Here is a 20,100-nt window from a genome sequence, read left to right as displayed (position 1 = left end):
ATTTGTCCAACTGGGGGTCTGTATGTAGGGGAGACGAATTCTCATTGCCACATCATAAGAGAAAAAAGAATGGATCTACCTGTGGCCAAACATTTTTGTATCTCTGATCACAGCACAATGGACATGAAATTACTTGTATTAAAAGGTCGCTTCAAATCTCAGAGAGACAGAAGGGTCTGGGAGTATAAACTTATGCCAAACTTTGACACACTCAGTGAAGGAATGAATATGTTGCATATATTTATGTCTTTGTACATCAACTAAGGAATTTGCTCCTCAGACCATGTGGGACATCACAAATATGTACCAGACCTCAATCACAGAAAAATAAAACTTTCACACTCCTTAGCTATGAACTGTTCCAATATTTATGGACACATCTGTTTATCCCTTTCCCATAATGATAGTTCTGCTTCATGCCACTTGTGTTATCTATTGCATTATTTCTGTGATTCTTCAGATGTTGTATTAGTCTATATGCCTGATTAAGAGACCTGCATAGTCTTGAAAGCTTGCAATTTGTTACCATCATTTCAGTTAGCCATTAAGGTATCAACCACTGAGGACTCTCAAATCTAAATATTTTTCTATCTACTTGTTAACACGGTATAAATATATATATCTTTCATGTATCAAATTCATGCTGAATAAAATTTCTTTGGATTGGCCAAATTAATTATAATTTCTATTACAAAAGCGTCATAAATTATTAAACTATTTACACCTGTCTCTGACATTTTTTGCATCAGCCGACGGACGTGTCAAATTCATAAAGAATTGAATTGTAATCCAGTGCACTTTTTTATCAAGACTGGTGTGCAAAATGACATTCTTGATGAATTGGGGCCAAAGAGTATATAAAGTAGTGCAAATTTTTCCAAAAAGTTAAAGATTTACTACGAATTAGAAGAAAAACTTAGACTCTACATCAGCTTCTTGAGTGTTCATCATAGAATCATGCAAGAACTTGCCCTGTTGAATGGTTATTTCAAGAATATTTCTGCATCTCTCTTAATGTAAAATGTGATCAAAGAAAAGCAGGCTTCTTAATGGTGCCCTTAACTCCAGTCTTGCATATTCTGTTGACACTTTGTGCCTTTTTTATCTTCAAATACAAAAGAAAATGGCACAAATATGCATGGTACATTAGTAGACTCTACAAAATATAAATCACAAACCTTATACATGTCACTCTCCGAGATAGATTGTCACATAAGCCAAATGTGCAAAACCATCAAATCAAAGAAAATATTTGTAGTAGCTGAACCCCGAACAAGTGTAAACAGTAATCTAGTCCTGTAGTCGGCTTATCTAAATGAGTTTCTTTTACCATCACTGATGTATAAAAACCATTCCAGCACCAATTTATTACTTTCCACACCCCAGCAATTTGCTTCTGAAGAAATCAGGACTGCCTTTAATCTTAGAAACCTCAATAAACATGAAATATGTAAAAAGCATATAAAGATACAAAATGAATCTGTGCCGACGCTTGTATATTTATCAGGATAAGAAAATGTTAAACGGGAACACCACCTAAAAAAAAATAGAAAAATAATTTATTTAGAATTTTGTGGTAGTGTGATACAAAATGTGATGTTGGTATTAGACCAAACAGTGCCAGTTAATGGTCTGTCTTAGAAACAGACAGTAAAGTGTGATTCACCATCCTTTACAATGTAGCAAATGATAGAGCAAAGACTTTATTTACACTTAAGGACCAGGTATTTTTTCATTTTAGCACTTTGAGTTTTTCTTTCTCTTCTTCCAAAAGCCATAACATCTTTATTTTTCTGTCGACATAGATGTATAATGGGGTTTTTTTTTTTTAAGATAACTTGAAGTTTTGAATACACCATTCATTCTAACAATCAGTTTACTGGAAAATAGAAAAAAACTTCCAAGTCTACTGAAATTGTGAAGAAAATGCAATTCTGCCATATTGGTTTAGTTTTTGAAGCACTCATTCTACGGTAAAAAATGACCCTGAATCATTAGTTTCCAGGGGTCATGATGATTATAGCAACACCAAACTTATATAGATTTTATTTAAATGAAGAAGAAAATTCCGAAATTCATCAAAAAATGTGACCAGGTAACCAGATTGCCCCAACATGAGTTCTTCAAACAAATTTGTGGGTTTAATATTGGGCAGTGGTGTGGGGAGGAGGACTCCCAGACAGTGAAAGGACAGGTACCCAGGGGACCGCCATCAGGGTTCCTGAGGGAAAGATACTGGGAGGACAATAAAGGGAGAGACTTGACTGAAGTTTTCAGGGAAACAGGGGGTGGGGCAAGCTTAAAAGGAGCAGGGGGCGCGCTGAAGTGGCAGTTGACAGAGAGCAGGACAACAGACAGGAAGCCGTGTGAGACAGAGAGGACCGAGGGAGCAGACGGTGTGTTGTGGAGAGACCGACAGGGGCCTGTGAAAAGAAATCTGCGGACTCACCAACTAGTGACACATGAGAGGCTTGCACCGGCGGCCGGTCCCCGCATATGGTCCCATACAGCGACTCCCGCTGTTTCCCACCCTGTTGTGACAAGGCGGCTACCTCGGGCGACCGTTGCGATGACAGACCATTTCTTTACAGCGGTCAGGACACTGCCCCCCTGCCTTCTCCCACAGCTGCGGCCCTGTCATCACCGGACCCAGGGGGCGCCACCCCGCTACAGGTGGTAGTAGAGGCCCCCGTCCGGTTTGCTAAGGGACCCTGAGCAGAGGTTGGTGAACGGTTATATTTAGAGACTGCGTCATCACTGCGCCCCACCGGCATTGCTTCTTCAGGGCCTGTTGCGCCCCACCGACACCGTTTCTTCAGGGCCTGTTACGCCAAACCGGCATCGCTTCTTCAGGGCCTGTTGCGCCCCACCGACACATTTCTTCAAGGCCTGTTGCGCCCCACCGGCATCGTTTCTTCGGGGTCTGTTGCACCCCACCGTCATCGTTTCTTCAGGGCCTGTTGCGCCCCACCAGCATCGTGTCTTCAGGGCCTGTTGCGCCCCACCGTCATCGTTTCTTCAAGGGCCTGTCGAGCCCAGTTTCATCCCGGAGTATCGAGGCGTCAATGCAGCCGCATCAGCAACCTCTACGCGGCCACGCCTGTGATCCTGACCGACCCCTGGAAGGATAAGTGTACTATTGGAGATAAGGACCCCCAGTTTGGTCATACGTGGCCTATAGCACCCGGGCCAACCGGGTTAGTTGCATTTACCATAAGAAAGTGTTGTTAGGTTTGTTGAGTCCCTGCGTGGACTGGTGTTTTGTTCATACTTTTTGTTTGCTCAATAGAGCCCCAGCGGCTACAGTTTGTGAAAGTTATTTTCACAAACCTCACCCAGTCTCGTGTCTCGTCACTGCATCCTGCGAACCTGCTAGAACTCTACAGTGGAACAGTTCTATAATACACCAACTGTTACCATAGTCCCTCCCTAGGCTGAAGTCCTGTACAATGACACTGCTCACAGGAGCAGACCCCTTTTATATCCCACAGCTCCCATTTCAGGGCATTGTACCCCACTGGATTGGAGGAGAGATAATCATGGCTGTTCCCTCATTGTTTGCTAGTTCAATTACACTGCATAATTGTCCTCGAAATTATGCAGACTAGTACACAGCAGGGGCTGATGCAATCCATAATCAGCAGGCATTCCAAAAATTAGCATTCAAAAAGGGGCATCCAACAGTCTCACATGAAAAAATAGTTTATGTCCCTTGACTAAGGGTCCCGTCTCACTTAGCGACGCACCAGCGATCCTAACAATGATGCAACCTAGTCAGGATCACTGATGCGTCGCTACATGATCGCTGGTGAGCTGTCAAACAGGCAGATCTCACCAGTGATCAGGACTAGCGAGCATGCTGGTATCCAGGGTACAAGCGTAGCACTTAGTTACCCGCTGTATACCCTGGATACCAGCGTGCTCGCGCTGGGAGCTGGTATCCAGGGTAAACAGCATGTAACTAAAATCTTAGATTTTATCTGTAACGTATCTGGAGCTGGATCAATTTTTTTTTTCCTGCATCTGACTGAGCACTCGCAGCAACAGTGAGAGCGGACTCCTGAACCTGCTACAGTTGGTAGAGGGTGAGCTCGTTTATTGCTTTGCATTCATGTACGTAATTCTGCACCTTATGTTGCGGATCAAACGAAAGTCCTTCTATCTTGGTCTGCTCGCTTCCCATGGCACTTGATTTTGGCTCCGTTCACTTAGCTCATGTGTCAATCCCTCATGTTCTTCACTTGATTTACGGTCACTCGGTTTTTCTCTCGGGTCTAGTTCTGGTCTGGTCACTTCACTTGGATCTGGTCACTGGGTTCTTCTCTCAGATCAGGTTCCTGTCTGATCATAAGTAATTGCGGCTATAAGCCAACCTCGCTGGACCATATGTCTGTCCAGCTGCAGATCGAGGCACCAACTCCACCCTTTCACTGCCCTCCTGGGCATTTTAGAATTACTAACTGCGAAACAGCTATCACTTTACCTGGTGTCTCTTCCAATCTTTTCCTCTCAGGAACCATGAGCTTCGTTATACAGTTCCTGCTGATGCAATTCTTTCCACTTTTACTTGTCCTACAATCTTTGGCCAGTAGATGGCAGCGCTTGCTTGCAGACACCCCATTATGCATTAACTTTGGTAGTCTTCCATTTGTCCATCTCCTTACAATAGTGCTACTGAATGCGGAAGACAGCACCAAAGAGAGATAATAGGAAAACTCTGAATGTCTGTGGGCATGAGCAGGGCTGCTACTAGAAATTTTGGGGCCCCATACTGGCAAAATGTTGGGGGTCCCTTTGAAACTCCGCCCAGGCTCCACCTCTTGAACTGTCCACAGCCCCACTGCTCTCCAATCACACATTAACAGTTCCCTTCACCAGATCACACATATAGCCAGCAACTTTTGTTTTGGCCAAAATATTTTTTTAAGCCGCTACCACAACAAGGTAGACTCTTTTGGCCAAGCTCTGCTCTACTCTATCCTATTAATCATTTGTTAAAATAGCCAATACAATTTAGGTATATTTTTATTTTTCAATTTCTAAAATGGTCAATATTATCACATACAAGGGGCAAATACCACTGCACCATGACCAGACACCATATTACCATGACATAGAGACCTATAATACCACATACAAGGAACAAATACCACCACACCATGTCCAAACCACATATTACCACCACACCTTGTCCCTTGTATGTGACTGAATAATATCACATGCAAGGGACAAGTAACACTGCACCATGACCATACCACATATTACCATCACATAGTGACCAAATAATAGCACATACAAGAAACAAGTACCACCACACCATGGCCGGACAACATATTACCCCCACATAGTGACTGAATACTACAATACTGATCATTAATAAAAAAAACACAAAACTAATATCACCATAAGTGCAATTATATACAGGAGAACTGTGCTTAGTATGCAGTGTCTATGTACAAGTAGTCACCATGACATTATACACAGGAGCTCTGTATATAGTATCAGTGTACAGGTAATACAGTGATTAACGGTGACATTATACAGAGGAGCTCTTTATACAGTATCAGTGTACAGGTAATACAGTGATCACTGGGGACATTGTACACAGGACTGATGTATATAGTATACAGTGTATACAGTGTATAGTGTCAGTGTACAGGTAACACACTGATTCACCAGTGACATCTCTAGGTGATGTCGTCATCTTTGCTTTTCATCTTCATTCAGCCAGGGCTCATCTCTGCAGGAAATAACACACTTATCTAGAGCACCGCTTGCAGAACTCATTACTTAATTTTTTCCCAACTTCTAAACTTCACCAGATGAAGAAAAAAAGGCGACATAGCGTTGCTCTGCACAGTAACAGGACCGCCTCCCCCATTTAAAACAGTATCCTCAAAAAATAAAATAAATACATCACTGCAGTAATAATATCCCTTAATTAGCCCTTATGGTAATAATATCCCCCATCCTGGCCCCTGTGTGTCTCATTCCTGGCTCCAGCCATATGTTCTCCCATCCTTGTCCCATATGTTCTCCCATCCTGCCCCCATGAGTATCCATTCTGCCCCATGTGATGTCCCATCCTGCCCCATCCATCCCGTGATCCTGCCCCATCTGTCCTGTGATCCTGCCCCATCTGTCCCTTGATCCTGCCCCATCTGTCTCAATTGCATCCATCCTGCCCATGTTCCTGCACCATGCATCTCTATCCTGCCCCATAATCCTGCCCCATCTGTCTTCATCCTGCCCCATGAACCTGCCCCATCTTTTTCCATCCTGCCCCATGATCCTGCCCCATCTGTCTCCATTCTGCCCCATGGTCCTGTCCCATCTGTCTCCGTCCTGCCCCATGATTCTGCCCCATCTGTCTCCATCCTGCCCCATGATCCTGCCCCATCTGTCTCCATCCTGCCCCATGTGTCTCCATCCTGCCTCATGATTCTGCCCCATCTGTCTCCATCCTGCCCCATGATCCTGCCCCGTGTGTCTCCATCCTGCCCCATGATCCTGCCCCATCTGTCTCCATCCTTCCACCATGTCTCCCTTTCTGCCACCATGCCACTTTCAATAAAAAAAAGCTTTCTCCTTACATGGCGCACTCCTGCGGTGATGCTCCCTCCATGCAGTTCATGCGCACACTCGCCGGCAAATGACAATGATGTCATATGCCAGCGACGTGCATGTTGGCATCAGCTGCCAGCCTCCAATTGGCTGGCATCTTTTATCTATTGCCATGCGGGCGTGCATGTCAATAGAGTTTAACTGAACCAGTAATGCCCTGATGGCGGCCCTGTGCATGAGCATTTAGCATCCACAGACATGGCTGATGCTGTTACATGATTTTACAATGTATGATTAAAAATTAAAAGCCTGTAGCCCTTCCTATCCCTATCTTTCCGTTGGTATTTTTAACTTTTGTTAATATCACCATGGAAACTGTCATGAACTCAGTTTCTGCTCCACCAGTTGAGAGTTCCCCTTCCGTTCTCCCTCTGGTGGTGACAGGAGGTAGTGTGGTTGGTTTAAGTGGTAGTGATTTGCCACCTGATGAGGAAGATAACGATTGGATCTCTGGAGTATCAGACTGGATATAAGACAGCTGACGCCCTATCCGGGTGCTGGTGATTCAGTCTACTTCTCAGGTCCTGGATTTCAGCTCTCTTCCAGTCTTCTCAAGTTAAGTTTGTTTTTTGCTGTTGTTCACACTTGCGCTTCTTGGTCAATTCAGTTTTTTGTGTAATCAGCCTGCCCCTGCTTGGGCTATGCTGAAATTCCACTCCTATTAATCAGTATTTGCCAATCTGCTTTTTGTCCCTTATTAGATTGGCCTCTTTTTGCTCTGTCTCAGAATATTTCAAAGTGCTGATATAGGTTTAGAAGTCTAGTGACTTCAGGGTTAATTTTGCTATCAGAAGTGTTGGACAATATTTTTGTAGGTTTTTTTTGGCAGATTGCAGACAGTGTCTTTCCTTTTCTGCTCTTTTTAGTTAGCCGGGCCCCATCGTTTGCTCAGCCTATTTTCCTGCCTTTGTTTGTATTTTCATCTTGTTTCACTGTCAATACATGTGGGGGGCTGTCTTTCCTTTGGGGTCTGCTCTGGGGCAGTTAGTTTTCCTCTTTTCCTGCTTTAGGCTTATGTAGTTGTCCGGTTGTGACGAGGCATCTAGGACCAACGTAGGAGCGCTCCATGACTGCTTCTAGCTGTGCGGTTAAGATCAGGGAACTGCAATCTGCATAGTTACCAACTTCTCTGGTTTTCTGAGACTTAGCTTGCTGTCTCTTTTTCCTCCTTGTTTCCCATTCATAACAGAATCACCAATCATACCACAGATTCTAGGGTACTCAAAAGCAGGAAAGAATTGTTGGAGTAAAAAAAAAAAAAGTGTCAGAATTTTTTTTTCAATTATGTATTTTTTCCTCTTTTTCTCTGGGGCAGTAGGAGGATTTTTTTCTAATGGAGATTAAGCAACTGTCTGATCGTGTGGAGCAGCTTGCTGCTGAAGTACAGGGAATTTCCACCTACCTTTTTCAGTCACATGGTGCTGAACCCAAGATTCCTACTCCTGATGTGTTTTCTGGTGATGGGTCTAAATTTCTGAATTTTAAGAATAATTGTAAACTATTTCTTGCTTTGAAGCCTAACTCATCGGGAAGCTCTGTGCAGCAGGCTAAAATTGTCATCTCCTTGCTGCGTGGCGATCCCCAAGATTGGGCTTTTTCTCTGACACCTGAAAATCCTATTCTGACTAATGTGGATGCATTTTTTCAGACCTTGGGGTTGTTGTATAATGAACCTAATGCCATTGATCAAGCTGAGAGAACCCTGTTGGCATTAAACCAGGGTCAGGATCCTGCAGAGTTGTACTGTCAAAAATTCCAAAAGTTGGCGGTCCTTACTACATGGAATGCATTGGCAGCTATCTTTCGGAAAGGTTTGTCAGAGACCGTAAAGGATGTTATGGTGGGATTTCCTGTTCCCTCTGGTCTGGATGGAGGAGGAGGATGATGATGGGGATGATTATTTAGGGGAGGAGGATGCTTCTCATGGGGCAAGAGAAAATGTTGGCGTGGCAAGGTCTGGTACTGGGTTTGTGTGTGACTGGAGGGATGTGGATTTGCCTGAAAGTGCTCCTCCACCCTGCACTCGCAGTGCATTATTGACACCGGGAACATTGGCCCACATGTCAGATTATGCCTTGCAGATCTAAAAAGGGACCCCTGCATTGCCAAAATGATGAACGATGATGACTACTGGTTGGCCAGCATCCTGGATCCACACTATAAAGGCAAATTCCAAAACATCATGCAACAGGAGAACCTTGACCTAATATTGGCTAACAAACAAGCAACTTTGGTAAACCGGTTGGTTGAGGCATTCCCAGCACACAGCAGCGGTGATGGTTCTCACACGAGCCGTAGGGGCCGGGGGCAACTTGGAAGAGGTGTTGGTGGTGCACACATCAGAAGTGGCGTTGGAGACAGGGGTTTCGTGACCATGTTGTGGACTGATTTTTCAAGTCCTGCTCACACAACTGGTAATACTGCATCAATTGAAAGTGACAGGAGACAGCACTTGTCAACTATGGTTACAAACTACTTTTCCTCCCATATCGATGTTCTCCCTCACAGGTCATTCCCATTTGACTATTGGGCAGCTAAACTGGACACCTGGCCTGAATTGGCACAATATGCCTTACAGGAGCTCGCTTGCCCAGCTGCAAGTGTGCTATCGGAAAGAGTCTTCAGTGCTGCTGGATCAATCCTGGCAGAAAAAAGGACCCGTCTGTCGACCCAAAATGTGGATGATCTAACCTTCATTAAAATGAACCATGCATGGGTTTCCAATGATTTTGTCACACCTTACCCTGATGACACATAGGTTGACAGAAGAATGGCTTTCTTTGGTCCGCCTCTTCCTGGGACTTGACCAATTTTGCCTTTGGCAGCAGGTGAATGTCCCACATCAACATATGCCATTTTGTAAACCTCCCTAACTGGGCTGCCTCCTCCCCCCATGGCCGGGGTCACCACCTAGCGCACGCAACCGTGCGAGTGCCGTTGCCCTGGACAGGTGGGTGGGCCGACTCTTGGGCGCGGGCACTGGCACAAGGTCCCTCATATTGCAATCAAGTGTCTCTGATGGTGGGGGTGCACACCCGCCGTCAGACACACCGCCGTACTATGAGGGGCCCAGTGCCAGTACCAACGCCCACGAGTGGGCCCCCCTTGCTTGGGCAGGGTCCCAGCATTTGCAATGTTTACCTCTCCCTGCTCCTCCGCTGTGTAGTCTGGGCTGTCAAATCCTTCACTGGGACTGCCATTACAAATTTGGTGAACTGATAGAAGATGATGGTTAAGACGTAGCTATGCCCTGTCCCGTTGGCCAGGATCTAGCTTCAGATGATCAATGGCTTCCATTTCTTTTGGACGTCGACTCACAATGAGATGCAGTGGTGGTTTCTCATCAGCTTTCACAGTTTTCCTACCCACAGACATGTGACATTCCAGCGCACATTTTTAAATGTGCCCTCTCATGCCAATCCAAATGAATCGCCTACGGCCTGTGGCTTCTGTCTTTTGCACTCCAAAGTTACGTGACAGAGCATGATAGGCAGTGAGCACAATGTTTACATCTCTCCTTGTGATCAAAATTATATGGATATGAGTAATGGCGATGGGATCAACGGTACTGCGATACAGCAACACTTTCTTCACAAAGAAAGGTTTTCGCTGTCTCCACACACTAATTAATTGAGGGTTTGCATCGCCTCTGAGAATTGTGACGGAAGTTTATCCCATGAATAGGAATTCCTAGATTTCTGCAATCACTAGAATTTATGTCAGTAATTGTATGCATCTCATTTCCTATTGCGGAGAGTCTGGACTGTCTTACTGAGACAGAAATATATATGAAGATTTAAAAATACCACCAAAAGTGTATACTGGCGTACGCTTCAAATACATTTCCTTTTTTCTACTTTTTAGATTGTCCATACTGAGAAGATGGAAATTTTAAATATTTAAACTATGCTATATATACCTGCTATCCAGTGATAATGTACCCTTTCTCAACTTTGTACAAGCTGGTCAAATCCATACTGAGCCTGAGACCGTCTGAGCCTGCCTCCTGTTATATAGACATAGGTTTTTAATGTGTAAACTATGCTATACATACCTGTTATCCAGTGATACGGTACCCTTTCTAAACCTTTGTCCAATCACATCTAATCCATACTGGGCCTGAGACCGTCTGAGCCTGCCTCCTGATATATAGACATAGGTTTTTAATGTGTAAACTATGCTACACATATTCGTGTTACCCGGTGAAACTGTACCCTTTATCAACTTTTTAGAATCTTGTCGAATCCATACTGGGCCTGAGAGCGGCTGCCGAGCTGCTAAGCAAACTACAGCAACTGTGGTTTGGACACGTAATTTTTTGCATTTTTTCAGGAATGCCAGTTAGGCCTAATTCAGGAATTGCGGTTGACCTGCACTTACTGGGAAATCATCGTTCGCGGGGAATAATTGGAATCACAGATCCCCATCACTAACGGTGTTCTGCTGGTTATCTGCACTTGTAAGCGACAAAAGCTGGTCCTTTCAGTGTAGCGCGCATGCAGCCCCGGACATGTAATGCCATGATAGACCATGATAGTGCCAGAGCCTCGCCCATCCCTCTAGTATGCTTGACGCGTACTGCGGGGGCATGTTGGAGTCTCGTTCGTTAATGGAATAAAGCTGACAAATTGCTAGCACAACTACAAACGGACATACCACACCACACACACACACAATCGACAAAGCTTTCAATGTGTGCATCTTTTCTTGAGGTGGCATGGTTGTGGTTTCCCGGGTGGAGTCCAATTAAGCCGCAGGCTCCACTCCTGGTGGTGCCCTTTTGGACATTCCTTTAAGGTTCAGCTTTGCAATCATACTGCCCCCGGAAAGCAAACACTTTGCCTTCATGGACGCTGTTTGGAGGTTCGTGGGAATAACGCCACCCGATCGCCAGTTGGCATAATTTATTGGTGGGAAGTCCGACGGTATATGATCGTGTTTGATTACTGAATTTTTTTTTTTGGTTGGTATTTTACATTTTTATTCCAGCCTTTCTTGACTTCATAAGGGAATGACAAGCCTATATCTGTGTCTCCTCCACCTCCTCCTTTTACTCCTCCACCTCTTTTCTAAATGTAGTTGCCCTTTTCCATATGTAATTTTTGTCTTATGAGCATATTCTCTGCTTTGGGACACCTTTTAAGGTGTTTTGTAATTGTTTTCTATGTGTTTGTGTTTGCCTGCTATTGTTTTCAATGGGGTTTGACGAACATTCGATGAACTTGCCTCCTGTGTGACGAACCAAAACACTAGCGTGGTGGCTCAACACTACTCCTGATTTATAGACGTACATTGTTAATGTTTAAACTATGCTATATATACCTGCTATCTGATGATACTGTACACTTTGTCTACTTTTTATATTCTTGTCTAATCCATACTGAGCCTGTCAGCGTCTCTGTGTGACTGATGAAATATATATGGAGATTGACAATTATCCTTTGACTGAATAGAGCTGTACATTTCTGATACAGTGCCATATATCTGATGTTATTTTGGGTACATTTTGTGCAAAATTTTGAAGTTTGGTGGAAGAGGCCGAGGACGTGGGCGCGGGGGGGGCAGCTGGTGAAGATGGTGGTGGTGCATCTGCTGGTAGTGGCAAAAGCACAATAGCAGCTAAGGCAGGAGGTGTTGAGCCTGTGTCATGGTCTGGCTCCGGAATGTCTGGAATGATACCTTTTCTGGGAGTAGGTTAACCGCTTTTAAAGGCGGAGCATGAGGAACTGGTTTTGGATTACATTGCCGAAACAGACTCTGTCAAGTGCTGGCTCCTGGTCAGGAAGAACCCCTTTCCTTGTGTCCTACACCCCCACCCAAACTGAATGAGGCAGCAGGCCACACTTCACATTAGTCCATGTAGCTCTTTCTATCATACCATGCCTGGGTTATCTAGTCAAATCGTGAATTCCCCAGTCCAAGATGAATCTGACATGGAGTGTGGGTGGCCAGCCAGGGCAGTGGGGTTAATCGGTACCAGGACGGTGTCTCACAGGGATGTGTCACGGTGGTGGTGACCCGTTCCGTGGCCCTGGGCGTCCATGCAAAGGGGTGAATTACGTTTATAGGTGAATGATACGTGACGCCACCTCTGGTTTCTGATTAGATTGACCGGCGCTGCTGTGTCGCTTCTGTGGGACAGATGTTGTGGTGCAGCTAAGATGTAGAAGACCTGCACAGGTAGGGCAGTAGTCACAGGGCAGATGAAAGAGTTGGGAGATGGTGTGCAGTGCAGGATGTAGCTGAGCTGTGCGCCAGGTGCAGGAGAAAGATGACAGACACAGTCGTGCAGTTCCTTTACCTGTACTTGGTAGGTGCTGTCCAGGACCCAGAGTACAGATGGAGTAGTTGGTCAGCCTGGAAGCCAATTTGGATTTCTCTCTCTGCAGATAGATAGTGTGGCCTCCGTTCTAGCGCTTATCTGAGGTACTCGCAGTGCTGAGTTCAATGAAGTTCCCCCTGTTGACTCTCTTTTGGAACTTTCTCGTATGGCTGGCAGCCGAAGCCTTTTCCTTCTGGATCACACACGTCAATGCTGGGACCTCCGAGCCTCAGTTGGGTACAGAGCATTTACAGCTGCTAGTTCCTCCGGATTCTGCTGCTGGAACGTCAGTGTCCCTACAAACTCGGAGACCGGAATCCAGACCATGCGCTCCAGCTAGGAGTGAGCCTTAACTCTGCTCATCCTCCAGCTCCCCTTCTCATGTCCACACACTTCCCCTTCCCTGCACAGAATGGCCTAACTTACCTCCTCCCGACCACAGAGAGCAGCTCCTCAGCAGTCATGTTCAGAGGTCTCCCTGCTGGCTTGGAGTGGGAAATGTGTTGTGTGTTGGTTTGACTGCTAGAGAGATCCTTCATTGCTCCCAAGCATGACATCACACTCCCTAGGAGGAAGGTAATGCCCCTGTGGCGACCATACTCCTGGGGACACCACAAGTGCACTGATGCCCAGCCACTGCTAGATGATTCTGCTGGTACATTGACCCAGACCACTACATTCCCCTCACACTCTACACAGCCAGAATCTGAACCAGAGGATACTCAGGTTCCCCTTCCCGCATACTATACCACCTTACACGGTGACAAAGAGGAGGGTGCAGATGAAAGTGCAGGTTCCTTGAGCAGGTGGGGGGCATACTCATGGGCGATGGCACTGGCACAGGGCCCCTCATAGTACGCAAAAGTGTCTCTGCCGGTGGGAGGCACCCGGCCCACTCGCCGTCAGACACACCGCCACACACCGCCGTACTATGAGGGGCCCTGTGCCAGTGCCGTCGCCAACGAGTGGGCCCCCCCTGCTTGCTCAGGATCACAGCACTTGCAAAGTTGAAATACTTACCTCTCCCAGCTCCACCGCCATGACGTCTTCCGCGTTTCCTGACAGTGATAGTCTGATCAGAGAGCGCAATGATTTCACGTCTGTACGCCCTCTGCCTAAACAGCCAAGTGCAGTGAGATGGACGATGGGGACGACGAGGAGTCCAGACTAGTACAGGGATTCCATAGCGAGGAGACTTATTTAATTGTTTTCAATGTTGGGACAGCAATTTTTGGGGAGCACTATACTCTGGAGAATGATATATGGGGCCCACCATACACTGGAGCACTCCAAAGGTGGACATCAGACACTGGAGCAGCATTTACAGGGCACATTATACACTAGAGCATTAGAAATGGGACCCATTATGTATGGAGCATTATTTGGGCCCATAAAACAGTGGAGCTTCATCCATGGGGACCAACATATACTGTAGCATTATGTGGAGCTCATCATATACTGTTTCAAACATTATATGGGACCAATGATTCTGCATGGAGAAATATATGGGCCTCAATACTCTGTATAGCGCACTATGCAGTGGCCATAATACTGTATGGAGTAATATACTGTCCGTTTTTGGAGCTATTAAAAATGGATATCAGTCATGAGATGTTAAAAGTGAAGTATTTTTCATTGTACTATGCCGCTATTTCTCTGCGGTATCGGCGCATCATGAGTTGTGGTATGTGTTAAAGGGGCGCTCTTTGGCCCAGGGCACATGAAAACCTGGAGCCAGCCCTACCCCCCACAAATTTAGCCAAATAACCCCCATTTTTCAGTACGTAACTAGTATTATGAAATAAATTAAGGTTGAAAAGCTTCAGTAATCAGAATTGATGTTTTTGGCATTCAAAAGGGCACTGTAGGTGTGTTTCCTGTCCTCCACTCCCTGCCGACTTTGCTTCCCCATTGACTTGCATTGGGTTTCGTGTTTCAGTCGGCCTTCGACTTTTCACGATAATCGTCCGATTTCGTTTGACCCGACTTTTGCGAAAGTTGGGTTTCATGAAACCCGACTCGACCAGAAAAAAGGCAAAGTCGCTCATCTCTACTCACCACACATCTAGATAAGTTCTGTGGGGGTATAGTTTCCAAAATGGGGTCACTTGTGGGAAGTTTGAATAGTTTAGGCACATCAGAGGCTCTCCAAACGTGACATGACACCCACAGACCATTCCATCAAAGTCTGCATTCCAAAACGTCACTTCCCTTCCGAGCCCCGATGTGTGCCCATACAGTAGTTTTCTCCCACATATGGGGTATCAGCGTACTCAGGACAAATTGGACAACAAATTTTGGGGTCCAATTTCTCCTGGTACCCTTGGGAAAATAAAAAATTTGGGGACTAAAAGATCATGATTGTGGAAAAAATACGATTTTTTTATTTTCACGCCCGGGCATTATAAACTTCTGTGAAGCACTGGGTGGTTCAAAGTGCTCACCACACATCTAGATAAGTTCCTTGGGGGGTCTAGTTTCCAAAATGGTGTCATTTGTGGGGGGTTTCCACTGTTTTCGTACATCAGGGGCTTTCCAAATGCGACATGGGGTCCGATCTCAATTCCAGCCAAAAAAGTCAAATGGCGCTGCTTCCCTTCCGAGCTCTGCCATGCGCCAAAATAGTAATTTACACCCACATATGGGGTATCAGCGTACTCAGGACATATTGCATAATAACTTTTAGGGTCCTGTTACCTTTGGGAAATTAAAAATTGGAGGTGAAAAGATCATTTTTGTGGAAAAAATATGATTTTTTAATTGTACCGTTGTACGTTATAAACTTCTGTGAAGCCATTGTGGGTTCAAAGTTTTCAACACATATCTAGATAAGTTCCTTGGGGGGTCTAGTTTCTAAAATGGGGTTACTTGTGGGGGGTTTCCACTGTTTAGGTACATCAGGGGCTCTCCAAACATGACATGGCGTCCGATCTGAATTCCAGCCAATTATGCATTGAAAAAGTCAAACTGCGCTCCTTCCCTTCTGAGCTCTGCCATGCACCAAAACAGTGGTTCGCCCCCACATATCAGGTATCAGCGTACTCAGGACAAATTGCACAATAACTTTTGCAGTCTAATTTCTCCTGTTACCCTTGGTAAAATAAAAAAAAATGAACCTGAAGTAAATGTTCATTTTTTTTAAATATTCAAAAAATTCCTGTGAAGCACCTGAAGGGTTAATAAACTTCTAGAATGTGGTTTTGAGCACCTTAAGGGGTGCAGTTTTTTGAAAGGTGTCACTTTTGGGTATTTTCTATCATATAAACCCCTCAAAGTGGCTTCAAATGTGATGTGGTCCGTAAACATAAAATGGTGTTGCAAAAATGAGAAATCGCTGGTCAACTTTTAACCCTTATAACTTCCTAACAAAAAAAAATTTTGGTTCCAAAATTGTGCTGATGTAAAGTAAACATATGGGAAATGTTACTTATTAAGTTTTTTGTGTGATGTATTTCTGTGATTTAAGGGCATAAAAATTCAAAGTTGGAAAATTGTAAAATGTTCAAAATTTTTGCCAAATTTCCGTTTTTTTCACAAATAAACACAAGTTATTTGAATGAAATTTTACCACTAACGTGAAGTACAATATGTCACAAGAAAACAATGTCAGAATCAGCGGGATCCATGGAAGCGTTCCAGAGTTATTACCTCATAAAGGGACAGTGGTCAGAATTGTAAAAATAGGCCCGGGAGTTAACGTGCAAACCACCCTTGGTAGTGAAGGGGTTAAACGTCATGCAAAAAAAAAACGCATTTAAAAACCCAAGTAAACCTAACTTACCTGTAATATAAAAAATTCACCAAATACTCATTGTCACGCTGGCGCCTTGGCAGTTTGGCGCGAGCGAGGGGGTTGTGGCCTCACTGTGCCACAAACCAGACTACTCTGGAAGGGGTGTGACTAGGACAGCTACCTCGGTTTTTGCTGGAGCCTCTGATGGTGAGGTCAGGCTTGTGCGGCAGGTAGCTGCCAGGTGCCACTCCAGGGTGGTGTCTGGCTGTGGCTGCTGATCCCACTGGGGAACAGGACACTAGGACAGGTGTGACTGACAGACAGGAAGGTGAGCACGGCAGGCACGGCTGGTACCATGGCAGGCAGGCACTGTTGAAACACAGGCAGGTGAGCATGGCTGAGACACAGGCAGGTGGGCATGGCTGAGACACAGGCAGGCGGGCATGGCTGAGATACTGGCAGGCGGGCATGACTGAGACACTGGCAGGCGGGCATGGCTGAGACACTGGCAGGCGGGTACGGCTGAGACACTGGCAGGCGGGCATGGCTGAGACATTGGCAGGCGGGCACGGTTAAGACACTGGCAGTCGGGCAAAGCTGAGACACCGGCAGGTGGGCACGGCTGAGACACAGGGACATGGGCAGGAAGGAGATGTGTATGCGTACTAGCATAGACCTGTTCACACAGCAGGTGCAGGTACTGGAACTGGCAGGAAAGAATGGTGTATGAAGGAATAAGTAGAGACCTGTTCACACAGGAGAAGAACCGCAAGGCTGCTGTGAGGAGCTGCAGTTAACAGCAAGAGTCTCTGCAGCAGCAGGAGCAGAGCAAAGCAGAACAAAGCGCAACCGCAGGAGTGCGGAACACAAGCAGAAGCTGCAAGAGTGCGAAGCACAAGCAGAACCGCAAGAGTGCAGAGTACAGGCAGAGCGGCAAGAGTGCAGAGCCGCAAGAATGCGGAGCACAGGCAGAGCCACAAGAGTGCAGAACATAGGTAGAGCCGCAAGAGTGCAGAGCAGGCAGAGCCACAAGAGTGCATAGCACAGGCAGAGTCACGAGAGTACGGAACAGGCAGAGTCACAAGGGTACGGAGCATGGACCGAGCTGTGGGAGAACAGAGCAGAGGCAGTCACAAGAACACGGAGCATGGACCGAGCCGTGAGAGAACGGAGCACAGGCAGAGTCACAAGAGTATGGAGCACGGGCAGAGGTAGGACTAAGTTCAGACAAGGTAATAGTACAAGACAAGGTACAAGGACAAAATCACAGGGAGCTGGATACACTGCTTCCTGGTGGTCAGAGAGGACACATGCAAGGCAAGGCAAGGAATGATAGCACAGGGATCCGGATAGTCTGCCTTCTGGAGGGCAGACGGAGAGGTACAAGGCAATGTAAGGAACAATAGCACAGGGATCAGGATATTCTGCCTCCTGGAGGGCAGACGGAAAGGTACAAGGCAAGGTACAAGGACACAGAGACTAGGATATTCTGACTCCTAGAGGGTGGAAAGATAGGCACAGACACAGGACTAGGAATCAAGCCTCCAGGGAAGGCAAAGCATAGGACAGGACCTGGCAACTCAGCAGCAAGACACTAACTGAGTTAAGGCTTTGCTCAGGCCCCTGCCACCAGGTGGAGCTGCCCTAAATACTAGAGGCCTCTTGGTGATTGGTCAGGGACACATTAAACAGGTGCACCCTGATTCCATAAGAACCAGAGAGTGCCGGCGCCGCCCCCCTATGCACACAGCCAGGAAGCATGCAGAGAGCAGGCAGGAAGCAAGAGGCATGCAGCATGGAGGTGGCAGCAGACAGAACACACAGCAAGGCCTGGAGCAGTGAGTAAGTTGGTGTGTCGGGGATGGGAGGCCATGCAGCGATGCCAGCAGGGTTGTTACACTCATCATGGGAACATAGCTTAAAAATTCTATGGACGGGGAGGAGGAAGAGGGGTAAGCTAGAGGCAGACGCAATCTTTCTACTGCAAATTCTCTCAAAATGACAGTTACTGTTCTTGACAGGACCGTAGAGCCAGATGTGTATGTGTAAGGGAGAATCAGGAGAATTAATAAGAATTGAACACGTCAACATTTTTCCATATTTCTAAAGGAGCTTTTGACATTAAACTTTCACTAGAAGTCAATAACAGCCCATCCAATCCACACAGGCATTGTTTGATCAACTGTCATTGGTATTATTGATATGTAGAACTATGTAGGTACCATAGCAACTTCGCAGATAAGTGGCACAAGTACTAAGGCTCATAGTGAAAAAAAAGATGCTCAACGCCCTGCTGACTCAATAATTAGTTAGATCCTAATCTTCTATTAACATTAACACAAAAACTACGCATTGGGACTTTCATGGCATGGATTTCCATGGCCAGACATGCAAGACTTAAATGATGAAGCACAATGCCAAGCCTTTGATAAAATGGTGAACGCCTCCACTGGACTTTTCTCTCTGGCTGTCTCATGGATGACTCCAGATTTGGCAAATGCCAGGGCAATGTTGACTTTAACGTTCCAACTTTAAATTTTAGTGGAGGAGGGATAACACTATGGGTTGTTTTTTTAGGAGTTTAGGGAAATCCTAATTCTTCAGCTTGTCTAGGTAGTTTGGATAATTGTGTGCTTCCAACTGAGGGAACAATTTAGGGAAAGCCATTTTCTCTTGTAGCATGACTGTGCCCTAGTGCACGAAGCAAGATAAAGATAAAGGGATGATTCACTGGGTTTAGTATGGTAGAAATTGACAGAGCCCTGAGCTCAAGCCCATTGAAAACCTTTGTGGCTAACTAGAAAGAAGATTGTCAACAAGGCCCAAATTTAGTGCCTAAGCTCATAAATGGTCATCTGGATGAATAGGTAGAAATTCCCACAGACTCACTCTAAAATTTTGTAGAAATCCTTCCCTGAATAATGGAAGCTGTTTTAGCTGCAAGCAGGGTACTAACTATATATTAATGTATTGCGTTGATGTCCCAGTACGATTGTCCACGTAATGTACATATTTCCCACATACCTGAACACATATAATCTCAGACTGAATTCATGCAACTTTGCATTCTTTATTTGATTTCTTCTATGAGACATCAGGTTTGGATTCCCTTTTAACTGGTTCGGGTTGGGAAATGGAATAGTTTGTGTTGGTTAATATTATAACACTAATAATAATACTCGGACTAATGTTTGTTTTTCTCCCGTTGTATAATTTTGCAGCTGCCATGCAAAATCACAGCGATCCTGCTGCATTTCTTCTTCCTAAGTGCATTTGCATGGATGCTTGTGGAAGGTCTGCATCTCTACAGCATGGTTATCAAAGTCTTTGGGTCAGAAGAGAGCAAGCATTTCTACTATTATGGAATTGGATGGGGTATGTGCACACTTATGATATGTAATTGCAAAATATAGTACAAAAT

The 20,100-nt window shown here is 45.5% G+C and overlaps 1 protein-coding gene across 2 annotated transcripts in view; it reads left to right on the top strand.

The window, feature by feature from the left end:
* ADGRD1 (adhesion G protein-coupled receptor D1) overlaps nucleotides 1-20,100 on the top strand; it is a 1,079,490-nt gene that overhangs the window by 720,630 nt on the left and 338,760 nt on the right. For both annotated transcript variants that reach the window (XM_073557041.1, XM_073557040.1), the window contains one exon: nucleotides 19,901-20,054. In XM_073557041.1, the coding sequence (XP_073413142.1) occupies nucleotides 19,901-20,054 (154 nt within the window). The remainder of the gene's footprint in view (nucleotides 1-19,900; nucleotides 20,055-20,100) is intronic.

Source organism: Dendrobates tinctorius, unplaced genomic scaffold (assembly GCF_039654945.1).
Source record: "Dendrobates tinctorius isolate UK_male_01 unplaced genomic scaffold, ASM3965494v1 ptg000243l, whole genome shotgun sequence".
NCBI classification, from domain to species: Eukaryota; Metazoa; Chordata; class Amphibia; order Anura; family Dendrobatidae; genus Dendrobates; species Dendrobates tinctorius.
The sequence above is the reverse complement of the archived record's forward strand: the minus strand, read 5'-3'. Positions and strand labels throughout refer to the sequence as shown.